Below are 25,130 nucleotides of genomic sequence, written 5' to 3'. Positions count from 1 at the left end.
AGCATGTTTTCTCTAGAGACTTTATCTCTCAATGACGACCTTGACTTTTATTGATCTGGAATTCAGTACTGTCTGCATGAGATAGTTCTTGCGTATACTTTCAGATTGCCTAGAATAGTCTTAGAACACTGTGAAGTAAAGACATCTTTACATGTACACTGTCTTATGTGCTACTAGTTTCTATTTTGAGCTACCAGCTGTAACAGGTGTGATAGGTAGAGCAATAACTATGTAAATATTAAGAACAAAAATAACTTCTGAAAGAACCTCAGCCAAATAGCTTAGCGCATTCTGATTATTTATATTTATAGTCACAGTTGCAAGTAACCAGTGGCAGAACAGATGCAAAACTGTAAATTCATAGGAACTGTGAATCAGACAGTACGAGCTTTCTATGCAAGGCTGTGATGCACAGATATTTATACACTGGTGTCAGAGGCAAACTGAGTACATGAATAACCTGACAGATGCTGCGTAGCTTCATTTGAGGGTCTTTAAACTGTGATAATTTCACTGTTTAGGACCTTTGGATCTACACTTGATATACAGCGAAATAGTAGTTTGTTCCTTTAATTTGATTCAGTCATCTGAATTCCGGTGAAACAATAATTTGTGTTAGCATCCTAAGCAACTGAATAATTTAGAAACTTGATACTTTGGAAGGGGCAGGGAAGAGTACAGATAGAGGCAGCACCAAACTGAAGGTGGAACTTGGAGTAGTCTTCGCAGCTTTGAATCTTTATGCCTATGTATTCCAGGAAAACTGATCTTTGCTTTTTTAAAAGGTGCGCTGACAAACTTTATTTTATTTCTAGGCTCTTGGATTTCTATATGCATCTGGCCTAGGAGTCAATTCTAGTCAAGCTAAGGTAATTTTGCAATTTTCAGTGTGTGATCTTGTATTTTCTCACAGGGGCCGATGTTAAATAACCAATGATTTTGTTTTAAGGCCCTGGTGTATTACACTTTTGGAGCCTTAGGAGGAAATCTGATCGCTCATATGATCTTGGTAAGTAAGATGGTTAATAACTTTAAACATGCAAGACTACATTTTCAGTGTTAAGATTTCTTTTCCTGTAAATACCCTGTCCAAATACTAGATCATTTTGCATGCATTGGGTGGGCAGTAGTATCTTCCCCATTATTCATTTTTAATTCAAGGACGTGTCTGCTCATTTTAAGCTGTGTGCTGCTATGAATTTAGATGGACCATGTTTACATTTCTTGACTTAGAATTGTCAGACTTAAAATTTTTGTAATCAAATGAGAACTGTGAGAGAGATCTTTACAGAAAATGCTGTTTTAATCAGTATTGTGAGATTTAAGACCAAGTGCAATATGTAAATAAAATATTTTACATGTTCACTCTTAAGCATCATTCTGCTTAATTGCTTTTTCTTGAGTAATATCCAAACTATACTGGCCATGTTTAACCATTAATAGTGTCAGTTGTTCGTTCTTTATGTAGCTACAATGGACTTGTGGCCTTTGTCCAGCCTGTTGTCTCATCAAATCTTGATCAAGTAATGTGAAAAAATGTTGTAACCTGGCAAGCAGTATGTTCTCAAGTAACTGATAATCCCATATTTATATAATTTCCTTTCTAGGGTTACCGGTACTGGGCTGGGATAGGAGTCCTTCAGAGTTGTGAATCTGCTCTCACTCACTACCGACTTGTAGCTAATCACGGTAAAAACTTTTTACTAGGGTAACATTATTACTTTCTGTGTACTTCTGTATCATTCAACTACAGGATACTAAAGTACTCCCAAAACTAATAGTATAGAGAATTCCTGCTGTTAAACAAGTTATCCATTTGGCTCTTCATTATGATATGCTATTTTTATCTCTATTGAAATGTCTTAGAGGGTATCAAAGTAATTAATTCTCTCTTGAGTAACGGCTTGAAGCTCTGTAGGCATCTGGTTTTACTAAGTTATGGTGTAACTTCTGTATTGAAGAAACCTGTCTGAAAATTTATCTCATCTCTTTTCCAGTTGCTAGTGACATTTCCTTGACTGGTGGCACAGTAGTTCAGCGAATTCGCTTAGCAGATGAAGTAGAAAACCCGGGAATGGCAAGTGGGATGCTAGAAGAAGACTTGATCCAATATTACCAGTTTTTAGCAGAGAAGGGAGATGTACAAGCACAGGTAAGATTTAGTTCACCTGATGGCATTCAGACATTTTTCAAGAATTACAGGAACAGCTTTATGAAATGTGGAAGCTTTAGCATTCTCTTCATCCAGAATCAACCTGTTTGTTATTTCCCCATTAGTTTTTATGCGACGAGACTTAAATTGAAGTGTGTTTAAGGTAGAACTTGGACAGAAAATGCAGATTTTTTTTTTGAAAATAAGTCCAAAACATTACAACTTCAGCATCTAAGGAATGAGATCTTGGCTATCACTAGAAACCAGCCAGACTATTTCAAGGATAGCTTCAGATGTTGTGGAGGAAGGCTAAATAAATAAACTGGCCTTGACAAGGGATTTCACTTTCTCACTGTTCCTGCTTTTGCGTGACTTCTGCAGGCTGGACCTCTTCTACATGCAGTGCAGGAGGGGAGGATGCTAATAGAGGCAAATTGTCCCAAGCCAAGTTGGTCATGTGTGACTTAAGACTTAGGTAGATGGGATTCATGTGAACAGTTGTTACTTTACATATAGGACAGTATGTTGCTTCTATCTGGGATAAATTTCCATTTAGGCTAGTGTGAAAAAGTAGGACTATACTGTAGTTATTGAAGCAAATCTGTGCCTTTAAATTTTGTGGCATCTTTAAGTCTGATATTGTTTATCTTTGTGTATGTAATTAGTTCACCTGTATCTGTATTGCTTGAAAAAGGAAGTCCCAAGGGAAAAATGACTTAGTTGCAATGTAAAATTTATTTTTAGGTTGGCCTTGGACAGTTGCACTTGCATGGGGGAAGAGGAGTAGAGCAAAATCACCAGGTACCGTTTCTCTCTGTCCCTGAATAATATTACACTAGGCAGAGGGTGAGAAAACATATTACTGAGAAAACAGTGATGCACAAGTGTGTAAGTGCTACTGTATGGTATGTTACAATTTCAATAGCGTTGTTCAATGAAACTTAGTCTTTATGTGACTAGAAGATGGAACTGATTATTTTTTTTACATAATTAGTTTAAGACTAACTGTCTTAGAAATGAGAATGTCAAAAATAAAAACTGGTTTTATCAGGTAGTACTGGAGCTGACTGAGCTTTTGTAAATGTGGTACAATCTTCATGATGCAGTGGACATGCATTAGTGGTGTAGTGTAGTTTGTGGCTTACAAAAATATTTTGCTTCTGCAGACAAAACACTTTAACTTTAAATACTAAAGGTATTAAGTGTGCATAGAAAATAGAATTCCTGCTGATATAAACCAAGATAACTACCTTGCTTATGGAAGTTGAAATAGCTAACCTCCTCTTGAAGTATATATTGAAAAAATGGAGAGCTAAGGATGTGTAGTCCTGAGGATTATTTCATCCAATACAGTAATTATTTAACAGAAATTATTTACTGGTCATCATATTTAGAATACCTCAAAATGACCATTTCAGGAGGGTTCAGGGATGATAATGAGTGGTCAGAGGGAGTATAACCAAATTCTGTGTAAAAGTAGAATAGAATTGGCAAATCTTGCTAATTCTGAACAGGGTTTGATGATACAATAAGAAAGTAAGACTTAACTGTGTAACTAGTGCATAGTAACAGTTTTGTAGTTTGTTGGTTTTTCCCCTTCTGGTTTTTGGAATACACTGGTTAGAAGGATTGCTGCTTATTATTGCAATTATGTAAGTGAAGAACCCTGTCACATATATTAAATTAGGTGGGATTGATAACTTTATTCCCAGAAGAACCTAGTAACAAATCTACCTGCCTCTACTCCATTTGCAAGAAAGCTACTCAAATAATAATGATGATGGTTAAAACACTTGTTTTCTTCTCTACAGAGAGCATTTGAATACTTCAATCAAGCAGCTAATGCTGGCAATTCCCATGCTATGGCTTTTCTAGGAAAGGTAAGGTATAAGCACACTCAAAAGCAAGAAATCTTCCTTGCAATGAAAAATAGCAATGTTCCCTGCTTTCTGATATCAGGCAATTTAAAACTTGAATTCTGGAGTCTATGTATTGTCATTTAACTCCTGTTTTGAATTTTTCTGCAAGACTTGAGTGTTGTAGTCTGTTATGTCTTGTCTGAGTTTTTCTTTAGGAATTTTTGGGATTTTTTAAACAGTGCTTGAACTAGAGGGTTTTTTTAAAATCAAATAATTTTTTAGTGTCCTTTTTTGTGGTGGAATTCTAAACTCTAAACAGGCAACTATGCTTTTCCGCACAATGTATGGGGAAAAGCTAGGCTTCTCAAAACTTTACCCAGCAGGAAATACTAAGCTGGGAAAGAAAATGGGAAGGAAATTCTTCCAGTTTCATTCTGTGTAGAGAATTGAGGCATCTGAGTCAGAATTGTCAATAGGCCTGAACTTACTTTGCACTATAGCCTGAATCTATCTGCAGGGTGGGCCATTGTTTCAGTCACCTCAGATTTAAGGTCTTTTTGTCTAGGGGCATATCTTACCTGACCAATCTGGTTGCCTTTCTATGGAGCAGAAACAATGATCAGCAAGGGAAGCAAGTCTGATATGAGCTATCTAGACTTCTGTAAGGCCTTCAGCATGGTCTCAAACAACATCCTTGTCTTCAGATTGGAGAGATGTGGATTGAGGGGTGGAATATCCAGAAGATAAGGAATTGGATGAATGGATATAGCCCTCGAGTTGTGATTAATGGCCTTATGTCCAGGGGGAGGCTGGTAACAAGTGGGGTCCCTCAGGGCTCTGTCTTGGGACTGGTGCTCTCTAATATCTTTACCAGTGGCACAGACAGTGAGATTGAGCACAGCCTCAGCAAGTTTGCAGATGACACCAAGCTGAGCACTGCAGTGACACAAGAGGGATGGGATGCCATCCAAAGGGACCTGGGCAAACCTGAGATGTGGGCCCATAAGAACCTCATGAAGTTCAACAGGTGCAAGTGGGAGGGCTGCACCTGTACAAATGTGAGTTCAGACTGGGAGATGAACTCCTTGAGAGCAGCCTTGCGAAGAAGGACTTGGGGGATCTCACGGATGAAAAGCTGGACGTGACCCAGCAGTGTGCACTTGCAGCCCAAAAGGCAAACAGCATCCTAGCCTCCATCAAAAGAGGAGTGGCCAACAGGTTGAAGGAGGCAATTCTCCTCCTCTACTCTGCCCTCACGAGACCCCACCTGGAGTACTGTGTCCAGGTGTGTAGTCCTCAGCTGGACAAGACACAGACCTGTTGGAGTGAATACAAAGGAGGGGCCATCAAGATGATCAGAGGGATGGAGCACCTTTCCAATGCAGACAGGCTGAGACAGCTGGGGTTCTTCAGCTTGGAGAAGAAAAGGCTCCAGGGAGACCTCATTGCAACCTTCCAATACCTAAAGGGGTCTTACAAAAAAGAGGGAGGGCAGTGTTTTGCACAGCACATAGTGATAGGACAAGGAGAAATGGTTTTAAACTAAACAAGGAGAGGTTAAATGTTAAACCAAGCTCTTTATTCAGAGGATGGTGAGGCAGTGGAAATGGTTGCCCAGAGAAGTTGTGGGTATCCTATCCATGGGCAGTTCCAGGCCAGTTGTTTGGGCCCTGAGCAACCTGGTCTAGTGGCTAGTATCCCTGCCTGTGGTATGGTAGCTGGATCTAGGTGATCTTTAACCCAATCTGTTGTATGATATTTAATTTAAAGCATGATTGGTGGGCTGCTGGCAGTGATGATAATATATTACTGCTTAGAAAGATATTTAGGTCACTTGTCTGAGATCTGGGTTGCAGATTACCTTCAGCCTGTGAGGAGTGAAATCCTTATTACTCCATTTGAGTACCTTCTAGTGTTAGGCTACAATAAGCATCAGCTCTAACTCTTCTTTTTCAGGCTGTCATTGTAGTAGAGGACATGAAATTCATGTCCTTAAAGCATTAAAAAATAGCATAATGTGCTGTTCAAGGCTCCTGACAGAAGAAATTGCAGTTCCTACGTTCTCTATTGGTTGAGTGTTCTGTCGCTAATTATTGTTGAAGTGAACTGTCTTTAGTAACCAATTTTTGCTTTGTTTTTGCAAAGTATTTTGACTGCCAATACAGTTTGATTTCCTCTGGTCTCAAGATTTTTGCATGATTGAGTGTTTTTCACTGCACATTGGTAGAAGTTAAAAATGAAGGGTATTGTCATGAAAAATGTTTAATTTTATGGGCAGTTCATTTTCCATTAGAAAGTTAAAGGCTCTGAATTTTACAGCAGAGAGATGTATTTTCTGCTTCCGGACAAGCGTTAATGATTATTCAATAATGCAATAGTCAGAATAATCTAAGTACAATAGACTTCTTCTCAGTGTGTGAAGATGCTTCATGGTCTTCATGATAAACTGCTTTAGCTGTTCTTCAGTAATGGCTTTCTCTTTCAGATGTACTCAGAAGGAAGTGATGTTGTGCCTCAGAGCAATGAAACAGCCCTTCAGTATTTCAAGAAAGCTGCTGATATGGTATGATTATCCATAAGGTGGAACTGCAGCATATGCACTAAGAAGTTGATTAGCTCTGAAATGCTGCAAATGCTTCATGTGCTCTTCCATTTGCACACACCTACTCCCAGTTTCTGTCCCAGATTAATTAGCCCGTAATCTTTCTTACCTAATATGTCAAAAACTGCTCTGGCCATGTGCTTCATGAAGCTCTGTTCAGCATAAGGAATCTAACTCTCACAAATAGTCTAACTCTATTTCAGCAATATGAAATACTGTCCACCTAAATAGTCTGCAATTCTATGAAGTGCTAGTGTTTGTTAATTTGAAGTTGTCTTGTCACAGGAATTTACAGTGCTTTGGTTTTGTGAATATGTAACAGTTTTATAGTTCTCATCTCCTTGGACTGTTTGCTTTTTGGGATGATGTTTTTTGATTATGTTAACCCCTTGTTTATGTCTTTGACCTATCCCTTAAGATAGCGTTTGTACGGTTAAAGCATTTGTAGTCCTCCAGGTGTTTAGCGTGTGAAACACAGTAGATTAAGTTCTGAAGGGACTGTTGTAAGATAACTGCCTCCATGGTTCTTATATTCCACAATCAGAATGCTGTTCTACATCAGTGCTGAAGTGAGGATTTCTCAGTGTGCTCATTCCCTGCATTCACTGAAACTTCCTAATGTGTCCTATTGCCTGTCCTGGCACTGAAAGGAGTGCTGTCGTGCCTGCTTTTGCAGGGGCAGTGGTTAGTAATGTAGCCCACAGGACAGCCACTATTCTACACTTAACACAGGTTCTTAAAATTCCTGGAATTCTTTTGGGAGCTTCTGTAGCGCCCAAAACATTTTGAAGTTGGAAAAACTAAAGATAAGTAAGCTATTAATGCCCCATCTTTGTAGGGTTATGGGTTCTACATCTTGTAATATCCTACATACTTGTAAAAGTGCACAGGAGACTTTTATAACTAATACTGAAAGTTTTTTCCCTGTTCATCAGCTGTGTAGTTACTGAATAAAAGTTAGTGTAAATGCTGTTTCCTCCCTAAATAACTACTACTAGGAGCAAAAAATTTATCTCTCTTGAGTACTCTATATGTTTTAATGATGTTAAAGACGTACCAGAAAGATGTAGGTGTAGGTTTTGCCGTTCTTTACAGAAGTGTTTTTCTGTGTTTTCAGGGTAATCCAGTTGGACAGAGTGGATTAGGAATGGCTTACCTCTACGGAAGAGGTGTTCCAGTGGTAAGCTTTTGACAGTCGTCTTTCTAATCATAGGTGATTGTGTGACTTTTTGTTGTCAACAGATTTTTTTTTTTCCTCTGGAGGGCTGTAGAAGGCTTAATTGTGAAGATTTCTGTTACACTGAAAATTCCTTGAGGAAATCTGTAATGTAAAAAAATGCACTATGGAATTAGTGCATAGGTGGCAGCTATGAAAGAAACATCCTGATTTTCCTCTCAAAAGTTTTAGAATGTTACTTAAGCTATTAGAAATGCATAGAAGTGTGCATTTTAGCAGGAGATTTGAGCTTGTCTATAATTTTCTTGTGAAATAAAACAAATCCTAATTGTCCCCATTTTGTGTCTCTTGTGGGAGTGGAGGAACACTTTGAAACTTTAAATTAGTTCATTTGCTTTTCCCACAGGAAGGTTTCTTGTCAAATCTTTTATATTTAGCTATGCAGATACTCAAAAGTTGAATTAGACCAAAGTTGAGGAAATAAGTAAGTGTTCTAGAAACAGAACAGAGCTTCCATTCTATTAAGCATAGCTGTCCATAGCAATGCTCTTTGTGGATGCCAGCTTTGAGATAGCTGCTGAGTTATAACAGGCTAAATATCATTGTAGTCTATTTCCTTTTTTTGCTTCCAGTTTTTGAACAGAGGAATACTTTCACTGGAAAATCTTGCTATAATTTTTCTGTAAAACAGATCTATCCTTTCACATATGCACATTTTCTCTCTTAAACTTTGGTGTGTTGCAAGGCTCTAATGACTGGACCAAATCTTTCTGCAGAACTATGAGCTAGCACTGAAGTATTTCCAGAAAGCTGCAGAACAGGGATGGGTTGATGGACAGCTTCAACTAGGTTCCATGTATTACAGTAAGTGACATCAAAACCATTTGAAGGTCTAAGCACTTGCCCTTTCAGTCATTGTTCACTAGGTGGCATTAGAAGTGTGCCTACACTGCATGTAGGATGGGTTTACTACATTTAACTCATATTTCATTCTGTTTTTTCCTAACATTTTCACAATGCTTTTCTAGAGTTATTTTAAAGAGTAAGTAGTGTATTTCATACAACACTGCTTTTCAAGAGGAATGAATAGCAATGATTTAATCTTTCTTTTAGATGGCATTGGAGTCAAGAAAGACTATAAACAAGCTTTGAAATATTTTAATTTGGCCTCCCAGGGTGGCCACATTCTCGCTTTTTATAATCTGGCTCAGATGCATGCTACTGGCACTGGAGTGATGCGGTCCTGTCATACTGCTGTTGAGGTAAGGTCACCCATTTATAAAGATCAATAATACTGATTTGCAAGAGATGGGCTATAATCACATCAGTCTGTATAGGACATTTCCAGCAGTGACTGCAGAGTCAATGCTATTAAAAGGGAAAGTGGTATATTAACAAACTTGTTTGTATTTTATGAGAAAAAGCTTTTGCTTTTATGTCATGTCAGGTTTGTATTTCCTTTATTAACTTCGAAGAATGCAATACAAAGCAGGCAACAGTAACTTAAGAGTACCAAATTCTTCTTTTATACCTCTATTTAAGGCTAACAAATCTAAGATACTAAATAATTCTGACTAAGCATCTGAATCTTAAAAGTTACTATTTTTACTTCCTAAGAATTTTACAGGTTACTGAGCATCTATCTGCTTAGCAACTTGTATCTAAAAGTAAGCCTGTCTTAAGCAGTGGAGTTTGCTTGTCATGTTTTTCATGTGAGATATAAATATTTTGAACAGGCATCAGAATGTTCAAGTGTTGCTTTTTGCAAAAACTAAATTTTGAAGTTCCTGACAATCAGTACACCTCCCCCTTCCTTTTTTCTTTGCAGTTGTTTAAGAATGTATGTGAACGGGGGCGTTGGTCTGAAAGACTGATGACTGCCTACAACAGCTATAAAGATGGTGATTCAAATTCTGCTGTGGTTCAGTATCTTCTCCTGGCAGAACAAGGCTATGAAGTTGCACAAAGCAATGCTGCTTTCATACTTGATCAGAGTAAGAATCCAAATATGTACTGAAAAGGTTTTTTCTGGAGGTGGCATGTTAGAACTTTAATGAAGCCCTTGTCCTCTTTCCTGCTCTTCACACTGGAAAGTAATCAGTTTTCATTTTCACTTCCAAGGATCACTTCATACACTGAAAGTTAAAATACATTTAGTTTTTGACTTAGGGATTTTAAAATTACATAGGCAGAGAGCCTTTAGAAACTTGCACAGTGCTAAAAATTCTCTTCCCTGGATTTCCTAAGCACAATTGTAAAAGTAGGAAGTGCATTAAGTTTACCTTTGACCTGTACTATGCATAGAAGTCTGTGTCCTTTGTTCTTTTTCTTGTGATGCATTTTCTCAGCACCTTCTTCTTTGTGTGACTTTACTGATGCTACTCTTGAAGCAGGGGTCAGGAGCTGGGAAGCTGGTTCTCTTAGATTTGAAAAAAAAACTTGTCCCATGTGTCTTACTACAACGAGCTGGCTAGAACTTGGATTTATTGGAAGTCATTGGGAGACAATGGAAGTACAATGGCAAAGCTTTCTAGAAACTGCAAAACCCAGTATTTTAAACTTTCTCTATACCAAATCTAGGTCTCATTTCCAGCTTTATATCTTAGCATTGAAAGCACCTATTTATGGCTGATGGGCTAATCTAACATCTTCATTTCCAGTTAATGTTTTTCAAAGGTGTCTGAGTGAATCATCTTTAGATAAGGTACAGTAATGACAGCCTTGGCTGGAACTGTGTGGTTGCAAAGAAACAGCCTTTTTCCCTGAGTTAAAGCTCTGATTGTCTTTACTCAGATATATCTGCATCTCAGCTGGAGATTGATTTAAAATTACTTTGTATGTTTTATACAGAAAATCTTTGTGTCAGCTGTGGGATAGTACAGCTGAAACCAGAATTACACTAGAAGTTCAAGTTACAAATCCTTTGAATTGTCCAAACTCTGATAGTTCATGAACCTTCAAATTGTGACATGAACAACTTCTGAAGTAGCTGAAGCACTGCTGTGTAAGAGACTGTAGTCTCTGGCTGGTTAAGGAGTTTAAGTCTTTGTTTTACCTGACTAGACCTGGGTTTCAGATGGTCAAACTGTAACTGGTTATACTTCAACCTTGTGTTTGTCAAAGTCCAAATTATGTGCTCTTAAAGAGTTGCATTTTCTGTCATTCCTCAAGTATGCATCAGAATCTCCTACAGCTGGAATGGGAGAGATGCTTGGTAAGCCATAGTTCAGGGTGAAATTACATAGTTTGTTCCTAGCTCTGTTGTGTGGGCAGATAAATGGAAAGGCCATATAAATGAAAGGGTTTTTTATAAGTTTCAGATGGGTTGAATCTTGTTTGTTCTATAGCAGATTGCTTCAAGTTTTTAACTTACTTCAGCAGACTGAAGATAAGCAGAGGGGTTTTTGTGGTCGTCTGCATATACCATGGTTCTACTTAACTGGATTATTTTCTTCTTTAGAAGAAGCTAGCATAGTAGGAGAAAATGAAACCTATCCTCGAGCTTTGCTTCACTGGAATAGAGCAGCTTCTCAAGGTATGTCTGTACCTCACAATTCCAATAAATTTATTTTTATGTTGATCCTTTGCATAACAAAGGGCATGGGGACCTGTGGCCCAGCCAGGTTAGGAGACACAGCAGGAGTTAGACCCCACACTTAAGTATGGACAGACTGTGAGGGTATAAAAGCCCGGGGATTCCTTTGTTTGGGATTCCTCCTCGGAAATACAAGCTCAGGCTATTTTTTGTGTTACTGTGCCATTATTAAATTGTTTAAAAGATTCAGGCATCTGAGACTCTATCTTGGAGGGTCAAACCAGTAAAGAAAGCTTGTCTGACTGTGTGAGAGTGACACAAGTCGGGAGTCAAGTGCCCATCAGCCCTTGCAGCCACCCACTGTGAAGGGGGAAGGTGCTTCAGTCCCTGCATAACAGTCTGTAGTGGTGGGAGTTTGATGGCCAGAGTGCCTCCAAAATGGTCAGACAGGAAGGTTTCCTTAACATTTAGTAGAGCCATTAATCTTTTGATTTCATATGTTTTGCTATGAAACATGTAAAGAGGAAAAGTTTACCTCCTACTGTTCAATGGAAGTTGTATCCCAGGTAGGGTAGTTGCCATTTTTTGTTCTGTTATCTATTGTAGTGTCATTGCAATATCCTTGCAGGTCTGAGCCTTTCTGTGATTCTGAAGACTAAAAAGACTAAAATACAAATGTATTGTGTGTTTCTTTTTGTTTCTTTCTTTTTACAGTTCATATGGAATTGTAGAGCAGTGTTAAACCACATTAGCAATGTGTGCACTGACTTTTCTAAAAATACATCTGCTTGAAAAAATTGATCCAAAATCCTTAAGAGTAATTTGTTACTTTTCATCATTTATAAGAAATGCAATTTCCTATTCAAAGTAGGTAGAGTCCAGTGATCAAGAATGCAGCCTTGATGTCCAAACAACACAAATTTAAGCTCTGGTGCTTGTAATCCTACCCTAACATAAGCAAAAAGTGAACTTAATGATGAAGTATCTTGAGGTATCTGACTTCCAAATGGATGTATCTACACTAATATCTATCTACTACTTTTTGACTTTAGAGTGAGAGTTCTATGCAAATACAGACTTGCAAGGCTTTCAGTTGAAAATTAAGAAATTGAGATGATAACATGGATGATGAGACACTATTTTTCAAGCTTCCAGTGTCACTGCTTTTAAAAAAAAGTTGAATCCTTTAAAGGCCATTATAGCAAGTGAATTTTTTTTCTATAATGTCAGGTTTTAAGCTGATACCACTTCATAGCAATAAAAATGTTGGTAGGATTACTAGGAAAAGGTCTTAACTGCAAATAAAAATCGGTTGTGTTTTGGTTAGCTTAACCAAATGTAAAAAATAAAAGCTGTTTATGTAAGGGGTGGTGAAAGATTAAAAGTTTGTACAAGCTGTGAAAAGTAATACTAACGCTCCTAGTACCTCTTCATAGGAAGCCAAAAGGGTTTCTTTGCCTAGCTATTTTATCCTTTTTTGTTTGTTTGTTTATTGATTTTTAGGATATACTGTTGCAAGAATTAAACTTGGAGATTACCACTTTTATGGGTTTGGTACTGATGTTGATTACGAAACTGCATTTATTCATTATCGACTGGCATCAGAGCAGCAGCATAGTGCTCAAGCAATGTTTAATCTGGGCTACATGCATGAGAAGGGATTGGGCATCAAGCAGGTGAGTAAGCTGTAGACTGAGAGTCTGCTTTGTTAGGGTACATTTGCTAATAATCAATTAAGCTTTGGGTACTATATAACCACTTAATTGGAATTAGCATGTTTCCCAATACCTTCACCAATAGGCAATGGATAACTGTATTCTCACTTCACTATGTGAACTAACGATGCATAGACGGGGAAGAAACATTTGCCCAAAATTGTGAATATTGGCAAAAAGGGTGCCATACGATTCAGTAATGCTTTCAAGACATTGAAGTGTAGTGATATGAATGCAAATCAGTTCCAGGCTCATGGTATTTTAGTGTAGGATTATTCTTGTCCTCTGAAACACTGGTTAAATTGTTTCCTGTAAAATGACATATTGAAAACAAGGTAACAAAGCATAACCACAACCAAATCAACTGTGATTTTTCAAGTTAGGCAAGCTACATCGTGTAAAGAAGACAGTGTATCTGGTTCTTCTAGGAAGCCTGTGGTGTGTTGCTGTCCATGAGGTAATTCTTATGGAATCCAGAACAACAGATTTCTGTATGTGTCAAAATAGTGCAACTGGCAATTGCATACTAATTTTGAGCAGTCTACCTTAGTGTAATGTATGAATTTAATAACTTGACCTGAAACTGTAAGAAATGGTTTCATATACTCTTATTTTCGGTGAGCTTCAACTTTTCTTTGTCTGCATATGCACATTTTCATTATTCTGTTTGTTTATTAAAATACCAGTTTTTGCTTCTTGACAAAATACGAGAACAGTGAAGAGCAGATCATAGGTCAGTGTTGTTATTTGGCAGCATCAGGCAATCAACATCTGAAAAATGCTTAATTACCTAGATGCAGAAGTGACAACACAGTACACAAGCCATTTTTTTCTAAAGTGTTTTTTCAAATGTTACTTTAGGATGGTTTTCCCTTTGTAACTGAGCCCTCAAAAGTAGTTGACTTCTGAAAGCATGTGTGCGGCCAAAAACAACATATATGAAGTTGGAGGTTTTCTTCAAAAAAAATTCTTTCAGGCCTGGACCTTTTTTATTTTGCTTCTGTTTTGAATACAATGTAGATCAAATAATGAAAGGTTTGAAAAAGTTATTGCATCATGTTCAGCATGATGAGAAAAATGATTCCTAATGCTGTCATTTGCTTGGAGTATACTCCAGTCTGAAGCAGAGATGGTTACACACAGGGAGATAAAATGAGTGCACAACGACTCATGATGAGCATATGTAGTCTTGCTTTATACAGAGGAATAATATTTTCTCTCATCCAGATCCACCATGGAATGAAATGTGGAATTGCAAGTGAAATAGAGATAGAGACATAGGAAAGGAGCACTGAGAATGTCTAAGCAAGGAAACTGCATGTATAAAACCAGTCTTAGTAATTCTGAATATGTAATGTCTGCTTTTTGTGTTCTAAAACTTTACAACTGTAAGATGAGAAGATGGAGATTTAGGACGAATTAGATAAGGCTACAGACTGGGCCAAGATATTCTAAAAAAGTCTAAGACTGAGTTTTGCATGAAGCAGAATATTTGGCTTTCACAGAATGGAAATTGCTTAATTTTGAGCACCTCTGAAAATGACTGACAGTTGAAGTTATATTTCCTGGTGTAGTAGGATGTCTACTACTGAAGTCTGTTCTTCCACTAGGGGCCTCTGGATGGGACATATAAACTGTAGTAGTACTGTAGTATGTAACAAAATTGGGGGGTTAGTGTTTGAAGAAAGGGACATGTACTTTAAATCTTTCCTCACCTAGATCCATGTCATGGAGGTTGCAAACACTCCAGAGCCAGGGAGAGTGTTCCAATAAGGGGGCCTGCACAACTTCAGTTCAGTTCACTGTTTGTTCTGGATAAATGTGGTATTTCTTAATATGGGTGTTTTTTTTCCCCACCAAACAGCTTTTGCCTTATTCTCACTTTAATTATTGAATAAATAGTCTTTTTCTTACATACAGAATTTTATGCTATGCTTCCTGTACCAAGATGGTTTTCAAACTCAGACCAATGCCAAATACTAATCCCTTTCACAAATCTCACACATGTACACTTAGACACTTTTCATAGGTTTAATGCTGTCAGTCCCTGAGGATACATGTCAGAATGAAGATGGTTTCCATAAACTGCTCAAAATGAAGAATGAGTTAATTTTATTACAGTATCATCTTCAAAATTTGGTGTGGTATTACAGTGCTATTTGTGTGTTATAGCCCAGACTCCTATGCTTTGCACTTTTCTGTCAAGTAAGAGTAAAGTATATATAAGCAGACTGAAGTGCTTGTTAATTAGAAATGAAAATACGTCATTATTTGGGATCTCCTTTTAAACCAACACTAGCACAGTGCAGAGGAGGTAAGGAAACACTTTTAAATAGTTACACAAAAGATAAACTTTCTAGCCTCAATGAGTACTAAGAGTTGTTCTATTAAATTAAAATACTAAAATGTGAGCTACTACGTCTCATTCATTTGTCAACTTTCATACTGTTATTTCCACGAGTGTTATAGAACTAAGCTTTGCTATATCAGTGAAAAAACCTTGATGGTATTTAGCCATCAGGAAATTATCAGATGAGCATGTGGCATGAAGTCCTGGAGATTTCTCTTATTTTAAGTGTCCAATTTGGAACATTTTTAGAGGCAAGTCTTAGATGAGCCTGTTCTTCACATCATTGGGTAAACATAGCCAGTTTATATCCAAATATCCTAACGTTGCACAGTATGTATCTGAAGCAGAGCTGAAAAAAACAGTGAACAAACAACGAAACTTAAACTATTTAGTACATGTACACTCAGTTCTTATAGTCACCACCTTGTTTCAACTGCTACCAAAGAGAGCACTAATTTAAGCTCTTCCTTAAATTGCTCTTTGTGCTCATACTTTTGCCAGGCTGCTCTCACTAATGCCAGTTATGTGCATATTGGACAAGTAGTAAAATGTAATTCGTTTATATGTGCAGAAATTATTAGAAGCTGCACTATGCAGCAGGCATACTTTAGTGCAACTGAGAGGAAATGCTGCTGCATATTCCTCTGAAACTTGGGTTTTCTTAGTCTTTTATGTTGCTTGTGTTGGAGATGCTGGAGTACTAGAGTTTCTGAAATACATGCCTTGGTTTACATTGAATAGGTTGAATATGTTATTGCTAACCTGTTCATGAACTTCAAGTCTAGCATCAGTTAAAATAGCTTCATCCTCAAATTGAAGCTTCCATTTACTTGTTTATTCAAAAGTGAACATATCTCAGGAAAAGAAAACAAACTATGGTTTATTTTTGTAAGTTCTTCAAAACTGAGCTTTGCGTTTTCTTAACTTCAGGATATTCATCTTGCAAAACGATTCTATGACATGGCAGCTGAAGCAAGCCCAGATGCCCAGGTTCCAGTCTTCCTAGCACTTTGCAAGCTTGGAGTGATTTATTCCTTGCAGTACATACGAGAAATCAATGTAAGTAATGCAGAATTAAAAGAAAACAACAAACGTGTTTTCCATTTTTAAAAGAAGCTCAGTTTGTAATCCTACTTGAGTAGAAGTATTGCTTGAGCCTTGTGCAAACTTAGGATAGATTTGTGTTCTACTGTTGCATATTAAGAAAGTCACTGAAGCTTTCATTCCTGTTTCCTATTTGTGCAACTCTGAAACTGAAATGTGCACAGGCAGTGCTCTTCTGTGTTGTTCTTCCCTTGAAGAGAATTTCTCAGAACTGTTTGACTGTTCTAATCCATGACCATCTGCTATCAAAATGAAGCAGATTTAACTGATATAATTGCTCAGGGGGAAAAAAAATATATCTCTAATTCTCATGCTATTTTATATTCAGCTGTAACAACCCCATTAGAGTTGTGTTTGATCTCTGTGGGGGGAAAAATATATTTGTATTAGATAGTTTAGGTTCCTACTGGGTGATGGCTGTGGAAAAAAAATTGTCTGGAATTAAAGTGGAGTCTTTCCAATATTTCTCAGTGTTCTGACATCTTACTGCCTTTTTGGATTAGTTAATAAATTAAAATGGTATGAAGTTATTACCACTTATCAGCAGTTTCAGGCAGTGCAACAAAGTTTGACAAATTATAGTAGCCTTGAGGCTGAGGATAGTCAAAACACTCTAAGTCAATTGGGCAAATACCCACATAGCACTCACAAAAGGTAGTATGCAGAACACAGCTTTTCTTAGATAAAAGTCTGCTGCTCAGATTTAAATTGGCAGTGACTGTGTAGTATCATCAGATACAGTAGTGAAGCATAAAAGTGTGTGTTGGCTAATCCTTATGCAAATGGAGTCTTACAAAAAGACACTTCAATCAAAACTAAAAGTAAGTCACTTTAATTTCCCTGTCCATTACCTGCACAAATCTCAGCGTTGTACTGCACACGTGTCCTGAGGCTCGATGCTCTGTCATTCATGGGAAAGCCACAAAACTCCTTAGTGAGAACTTTCATCTCTAAAATAGAAAATAGAGTACCTCATTCTATATAGCATGGCTCTCAGTATTAATGGTATTTTAGTTCCTGGAAACTAAGAATGTCACTGATGTGATACTATTTTTTCAGAGAGGAAGAGACACTAAATTTTAAAACTGGTACTTGTACATGAAAACCGTTACAGGTCAAATTTAAAATCAAAGTAATTTACCATTTGTATTCTTTCACATGATGTGGACTTTTTCTTTCTTAGATAAGAGAGGTATTCTCACATATTGATATGGACCAGCTGCTGGGGCCTGAGTGGGATCTCTACCTTATGACTATCATCGCCTTGCTCCTGGGAACAATTATAGCTTACAGACAAAGGCAACACCAAGCAATTCCCAGACCAGCAGGACTGCGGCCAGCTGTGCCTCAACAAGAACCGCCCCCAGAGCATCAACCACCACAATAGCAACAAGAGCCTCAGTGAAAGAACTGGATTTTTCCAAAAGGAACAATTTTCATTGTGAATTAGGACTTTGGATCAACAGTCCCTCCCCAAAAGAGGCACAAAGAAGTTTAAAAAAAAAATGTTTGAAAGCTGCTTAGAATGATGCCTTTTTTTCAGGGATAAGAAAATTATTTTGAAACTGATCTGAATGTTATTTCAGTGCCAATGGAATAACACTATGGCTTTTTTCATGGAAACACAAGAGTGCTACTACAAAAATGTTGCCTGCTGTATCTAGTTCCTCTTTATTCAGAGTCCTTTTCATCTCCCAGAGAGACAGAAGGCGAGCAGTGGAAGGTTTTTGCCTGCTTAATAGCAGTTGCCCTTTTTAAAAGTAATAATAATAAATTTATGGCAAATTTAAGTCCAAGAAGCTGAACTATATTCAAATTCTGAAAAGATTAGAGCTGTTAGGAACTTAAATTCTGACCTGCATCCCAAGTATTTCTATAGTCCTTATTTCATTTTTTTTATGATTTCTTACATTTCGATCTTTTATGCTGTCTTGGATGGTTTAACACAGATTATTGATAAACCCTCTAAAACTAAGCCAGCAAACATGCCATTCTTCATTTGGGTGTTTTCCTCCATTCCCCTTACACAGTTCTCAGCAGTCAGTATGTAGCCTGTGAGGTGGAGTGGAACAGGTTAGGTAAAGCTTGTCAGTTGAAAACTGTCCACACAGCGCCCAGATCTCACTTCTAAAATTTTTCAGGAACCTATGTAGTCTACAAGCCTTCATGACATGAAACCATATTGGTAGTGTTCCTAAATTTTAATTTGTCTTTACAAAGAGGCTGAGTCTAGATTTCAGAAAGAACCAGTATTATTGCCCACACTGAAGAAAGAGCCAGAAATCTCAGTGAGTTAGCTGAATTGCTTTTAGAGTTGGAAGTTCTGTGTTTAATTTTCAACAATCCTGTTAGTGATTTGTACTGCAAGAAAAATGTCTGTATCTCATGCATGCATCTGCTTAATGCATCTACAAAAAAGAGCCACAAAAATGCATACTTTCTGCAAAAGGGCATGGGCTTATGCCAGTGATGCTACTCCAAAGCTACAGGGGTGCTCTGGCTGTTGCCAACCTCTCTTACAGCTGGCATAGAGGAAAGTCACAGTAATGTCTCTGCCTGTGCCATCTCGAGGACCCCTTCTAAAAAGAAAATCCAAAGATAAAGAAGACTAGTGGCTTCTTGATGCCACCAGGTCAGTGTAAAGGCCTTTTAATGAGTGTAAAGAATGTGACCTGTGGACTGATGATTTAAGACTGCAAGAGGAATCTTCACTTAGAGTGACGATTTTCATTGAACTATAATTTCCAGGGCTGGGGGTGGGAAGCAGTGGGGGAATAGTTTAGAAGCACGAAATGGAGAAGTGTCTGTTCTTATTTACCAATGGTAATTAAATATTGGTTTCTGTACTAGCATTAAACCCTCTGAATATGCTGTTATAATTTGAATGAATACAAATGAGGAGGCTTTAGCTGCTTTCTGACAAAAGCTGGTGTGTTTAAAGGGTTAAGGGCTTCTTTTCATGCAAATGTTTTTATGGTGTATTGGCAACAATGTATCAATACACTTAATTTAGAATTGAGATTTTTGGTATGGTTTCATACTTGGTACATTTGCGAGGAGATCATTTTACAATCGATCTCTAGTTTGGGATAGGAGATACATAATCCATCCTTTTGTAAATGGAAATGTCATGGATAACTAGTATTAAAGGTACTAGTATTATAGGTGGAACTTCTCACTACTTCATAATGTTTATGTTGGTCATATGAAGACAAATCTTTTAGTGTGGAGGGTTGCAGCATGTTGTAGAGGAATGTCTTGTTCAGTCCATTAGCAGATGAAACAGTATTGAACTTAAATGTAGTGTCTTATATGTACAGCATTCCCCAGCTGCATTTCTAAGATAGCTGCGACTTCTGAACACTCCCTCTGAAATACTTTGCCACTGTCACTTAATAACTCTTTTTTAGCTTGGCATGAGTAAATTAAAGATTATATGGAAAAAATGTTCTTCAGTTAAACACCATTGGTTCATTGGTATTGGTCTTGTAGGCAATTTAACAACTTTGTTACTGCATTATTAAAATGTTTTGGTTGTTGATCTATTAGAACTAAATTCTAAAAGCTCTATTCTACTTGCATGAGAATCTCTCATCACTGCTGCTATGTGACAGTCTTATAGATGACTTTCAATGAATCTGATGCATTTTTACATCCAAGAAATCAGCAGAAGAAAACAATTGAAGATCAGCAAGTTACTGCATTTAAAAAAAATGCTTTTTGAAGGAGCAATAAGAAAGTCTTTCTCCTGCTTTTTTCCCTTCCACCAAATTACTACCACTAACTTTTCAGATGACATTCATTTGAATGTGGTGGTAGAAGAAAAAAGGTACTTACCATAAATAATGGCAAGTTAACTCAGGGATTAAAGAAATGAATAAGTTTTCTAAGTCAGTTATCTACACCATGACTTCAGTTTTTGTGACAATCCCTTACTACTCTGTTCTGAAACTTGCATTTTGAGAAAAGTATATATAACCCTTACTAGCAATATGTTCCTTGTTGTACTCAGTTAATCACGCATCTTTTTCCTAAAGAAGCTGAGTTGCTCAGTTTACTGTGGTGAAGTACTTTTCCCTTTTAAGTAGCACACAGGTTATCTTATAGCTTATATGCAGGAGTATTTTAGAAGGGAAACTTGATTTAAGAGAAGCCTTCCTGGGTGTGTTCAGCATGGTTTGAATGGAAAAGTTGTACTCTTTGTGTGTAATAACATAGGCCAGAGCCTGTCTGTTTGACCTTCATAGACACATGCTCTTTTTCCCTGCACAGAAAATGGAACTACAGAGCAGTGTTATTGGTGGGATTTTTATATGTAGGAAAGCTGTGGGAAAATATAGAGAAATACATTATTCTGCATCTCAAATTATTAATCAAAGACATTAGCTGTTCTTGCTAGTTCAAGGAAACACTGAACTGTTGAGAAAACAGGATTTTAGTTCATCACTGGTGAAACTTGTCCCAGAGCTGTTAAAATAATTTGCTTGTTTGATATTGTCCATGATGGGACAGTGTAACAGCAGATAAGGCCTTTGATACAAACATCCCCGTGAGACTTTTGCGAGATAGTTTTACTCACTTTTTAGTCATCTTCCATAAGTCAACTACTCTTATTAAAACAAAAAAGAAACAAACTCTTATTAAAAAAAAAAAGAAACAAAAACTATCAAATGTTTTCATTTGGGGGAAGAACATTAGGTTATGGCTTGTGAAAGGACTTTTTAAGACTATGCATTATCTAATTTCCACCTATTATATGCTAGTTTTGGCCTATAAAAGGGGATTACACTCACCTTTGCAAGTTGCTTTCCTTTTAGATAGGCAACAATGAACTGAAATTCTATTTTTGTTTCAGAGAATATTAAACTGAAAAGATTTAGTTTGATTTGAACTACTGCAAATGCATATGGCAAATAGGGACTATTGGGGGCATCCCTTTGTTTTTATCAGCTACAGTTCTTTAAGGGGTCTTGTAGGAGTTTTGTAAATTTATTTTGTATTTAAAATCAGTATAAAGGCTGGTCAAATGTAATATAATTGTGTAAACAAATTCTGTTAATAGAAAGATGTACAGATTCATTTTGTACTGTATCTTTAATCTTGTGAAATAAAGATACCACCTGTGTGGTTACCTTCAGTGTTCACAGTGGTTATGATAACAGAAGATGTGAATTGCTAGTCATGTGCACTGGTATGTGCCACTGTTCAATGCATCCCTTCCTGTAAAGATTCTCATACTTTCACTTCCATTCCTTAGGAAGGGCAAAAAAAGGGGGAATGGATCATTATGCATTTTGTCTTCGGTTATGCTATAAATTTGCCCTCTGTGTGAGTGTATGTGTGTGACAGTGTATACAGATAGCATTTGTACCATGCCTGGTAGAGACAGAACTGCTGAGTGATTCAAGAGTAGTGACCATTAACTTTAGAATTACTACTGCATTTTCAATACTGATACAGGGATAATTCACTCAGTTGGAACAGATACTGGGGGAGGGACCACTCCAGGCTGATAAATTTGTTTGCTTTTCATGCTGTTTTTGACCATTCATCCCTTCAGGCTCCACCTCTTGAGATCAAGTCCTCCCTCGTTAAATTTGTTAAGTTGATGGGTTTTCCAGTGTGCTTGTTCATTGGGGAGAATGAAAGGAAGAACAGTGTGGGAGCAGTAATGCCTAGGGAAGGCGTCAAGTAATTCTGAGCATCAGCCCAAGTTACATTGTTTTCTGAAGTATTTGGAGGCTTTCCATGTTGTGTCCTTCTGCCAAAAGTAGTTGTTGCAGGTAAAAACAGAACTGCAGGTATTAAAACCAGCTTGAGTTGGACTAACAAAGCTCAAGCTTAGTGAGGTCATCCCTCACCTTCCAAAAAAGTCCATTGTTTGAGATGTGACTGCTGACATATTCAGTTGAGGTACGGTCAATATAGTAATAATAATAATTTATAATAATAATTTATAGTAATAGTAATAATTTGTAGCTTATAGTCAATGTGGAGCTGTGTTTTGTGGAGGGACTTGAGTACCAGGTAAATACATGATGCAGTGTGGGGGAGCAACAGATTTCTGTTGTTCGTTTGCTTTAAAAAGCTCCAGGATAATGTTCGTTATAGACTAGTATGTTTTGTTTGGTATACTTCTGTAATCTCTATATTTTAGTCTTGAGACTGAAACCAATTAAAATATTATTAGAGAGTATAGTTTCTAAACCTACAAGACCTGTTTTATTAGAATGTGTTATTTGGTATAATGACAAAATGTTCTTCCTCATCTCTAAACTACCATGGTCTTAATGGATTTTCTGAATCATGACTTTAATTCCTTTTTTTTAAAAAGAATAATTGAGAAAAAAATTCACTTTAGCCTACTTATTGTCATAAATCTTCAGTCAAGTGTTATCAGCTTCTTCTAAAGCCAAGAATGAGGGAGGGCAGTGTACCATCTATCCAGATAATGAAAACTATAACATATAGTCTTAAGCTTTAATTTCAGAAAGAAAAGTAAGTGGAGATGGAGTACCATTGTAGTTGCACTTCAGGTAGTAAGAGAGATAGATGTCATTTAGCTTCCACAGAGATGGGTTGCTCACATTTTTATTTCTTCAATATCCAATTTTTTGAGCTTTCCATATAACATGGGTTTGAATTCCAGATTTTTGAAAACAACTTTGAAGAGGATCCATTTTTTGCAGTGTTGCAGAATACTGAAATTATAGCTCTTCAGTTCTGCTGTCAATCATTTTCTGTATTTCCTTATTTTTTTTTTACACTTGTTTTTGTTCATTCTCCCTCTTAAACACAGGCTGTTCTGTAAAACTAGTGTTCCAGTTCCCATCTGCTATGAATGTGGCTCCATTTCTGTACAAGATTCATAACTTTTTTTATTGCTTCTAATTAACTGCCTTTGCTGGGGTGGTGGAATCTTGTACGTGGGGTGTGTGTTTGTAGCCACAAGGGGGTGTTGGACAATAATGGCAACTTGGGCTTGTTAAATACTTGAGGTCTCAAAAATTGGGGAGTAACTTCCACACTTGGCATCACTGTCATATCTTGGGAGAATGTGTGTCTGAGTGTGTGTAATTAAATTCCATACTCTTATTTCTCTCATATTAGTGGAACAAATGTTCAAAATTAAAAATCACTGTAGTTTCTGGTAAGACCCGGTAAATAATTACCTTCCCATGATTATTACAACTTTTTTAGTATGTAAATTATTCTAAAAGGTGCCAGACTGTCCTCCAACATTGTTTGGAATATTAGGTTCACAGTTTCCAGGAGAGTGGCCTCTTTTGCAAAGTTAAATCCATATTTTCTTAGAGTACAAAATCTTTCCCACAAAAATAAGTGAAAATGTTTAGTATCAGGTGGTGAAGAAATTTTTTTAAATCATTTTTCACTGAGATAATCTGGTCCAGTATTTGAGCTATCCAAATAGCTTGAAAACTGTAATTAAAAAGTATTTTGCACTATTTGTTTCTGTCCAATCTTATTTTAATGTTTGTTAGGCTCCAGACTTTGCTATATACTGAAATTCTATTAATGGCATTTTAGGTGCTTCTAAATAATTTATTATTATTACTACTACTATTTGGAAAGTTTCCCAGGTCTAGTCAACAGCAATTTTAAAGGAAAAGCCAATTTGCATTGCTAATATTAAAAAGGGATATGTGATAAAAGTCAAACGCACTTCATAGACTTCAAAGTTATTATTATAGCTGATGTTAAAATTACTGAAAAATACGTGGAATGTTCCAGCTTAAGGGTTAAACTTTGCATTATAAAAAAAGATACTTCTTGAACAATCATCCAGCTTTGAATTCAAATCAATCGTATGTGTTGGTGACAATCTTACATGTTGGTGAGTTTTCTAAAGTGATTTTGTTATCTTCATTACTGGGGCTGTGAGATCAGAATGACTTAATTCTTTTCAGGTTGCATTTAGTTTTCATCACATTGATTATAGGACTGAACAGTCCATTAGGAAGAATAGCCACACCAAAATCTATATACATTTTCTTGTGGAATCCAGTGTTAACGTTAATGTTCAGCTGTAATTGGGTAACTACAGGATTTCATATTTTTTACAAATTCTGTGTTTGACTTGGTTGTTGAAATCTGGGAAACATTGCACAGAAGGGAGGTGACTCTAGTAAGAGAATTCAGACCCAGTGAGATAAATGTGGTGATCTCACTGCATGCAGCTGTGTTGGCTTTTCCTGCCTCTTTGCTGAACTAACAGCCTGAGTTCCCTACCAGGAGTCCGATTTTTTTGGAAGGCAAAGGGTGCAAGTAGGTAGGAACTTCTCAAAACGGAGCAAGAAAGGGATTTTTTTCGTTGATGTAATCTCTCAACTAACAAACTGAACATTGTATATTAACTATTTGCCTACTCTATCTCGCGTATTCAGTGAATAGCTCCATAGAGTCACAAAAAATACTTGAGGTTTTTTGCACATGTAATTGCAAAAAATTGGCCTAATTTTTATGTTTGCGTTTACAAGTCACAAAGAGTTTACTCTTCACTACATTTGTTGTTCTTAGTTCAGTTCCAAAAGATAGAATGATACAAAATACTTCTAAATGTTTCTAGTGATACTAGTTCTGCATCATAAAACACAGCTCTCATGTTTAGAGTAAAC

General features: G+C 37.0%; 1 protein-coding gene across 1 annotated transcript in view; it reads left to right on the top strand.

The window, feature by feature from the left end:
- SEL1L (SEL1L adaptor subunit of SYVN1 ubiquitin ligase) overlaps positions 1–19,658 on the top strand; it is a 34,364-nt gene extending 14,706 nt beyond the window's left edge. The window contains exons 7-21 of the mRNA XM_005520208.3: positions 816–869; positions 950–1,009; positions 1,608–1,689; positions 1,998–2,152; positions 2,897–2,953; positions 3,964–4,032; positions 6,497–6,574; positions 7,731–7,793; positions 8,567–8,654; positions 8,904–9,052; positions 9,619–9,784; positions 11,251–11,325; positions 12,829–13,001; positions 16,321–16,449; positions 17,678–19,658. Coding sequence (XP_005520265.1) covers positions 816–869; positions 950–1,009; positions 1,608–1,689; positions 1,998–2,152; positions 2,897–2,953; positions 3,964–4,032; positions 6,497–6,574; positions 7,731–7,793; positions 8,567–8,654; positions 8,904–9,052; positions 9,619–9,784; positions 11,251–11,325; positions 12,829–13,001; positions 16,321–16,449; positions 17,678–17,881 — 1,602 coding nt within the window. The 3' untranslated portion in view covers positions 17,882–19,658. The remainder of the gene's footprint in view (positions 1–815; positions 870–949; positions 1,010–1,607; positions 1,690–1,997; positions 2,153–2,896; positions 2,954–3,963; positions 4,033–6,496; positions 6,575–7,730; positions 7,794–8,566; positions 8,655–8,903; positions 9,053–9,618; positions 9,785–11,250; positions 11,326–12,828; positions 13,002–16,320; positions 16,450–17,677) is intronic.
- Positions 19,659–25,130: the final 5,472 nt, after the last annotated feature.

This window comes from Pseudopodoces humilis, chromosome 7 (genome assembly GCF_049639895.1).
Source record: "Pseudopodoces humilis isolate 2021_Gansu_Grassland_sample_001 chromosome 7, ASM4963989v1, whole genome shotgun sequence".
In the NCBI taxonomy this organism is placed as follows: Eukaryota; Metazoa; Chordata; class Aves; order Passeriformes; family Paridae; genus Pseudopodoces; species Pseudopodoces humilis.
The sequence above is the reverse complement of the archived record's forward strand: the minus strand, read 5'-3'. Positions and strand labels throughout refer to the sequence as shown.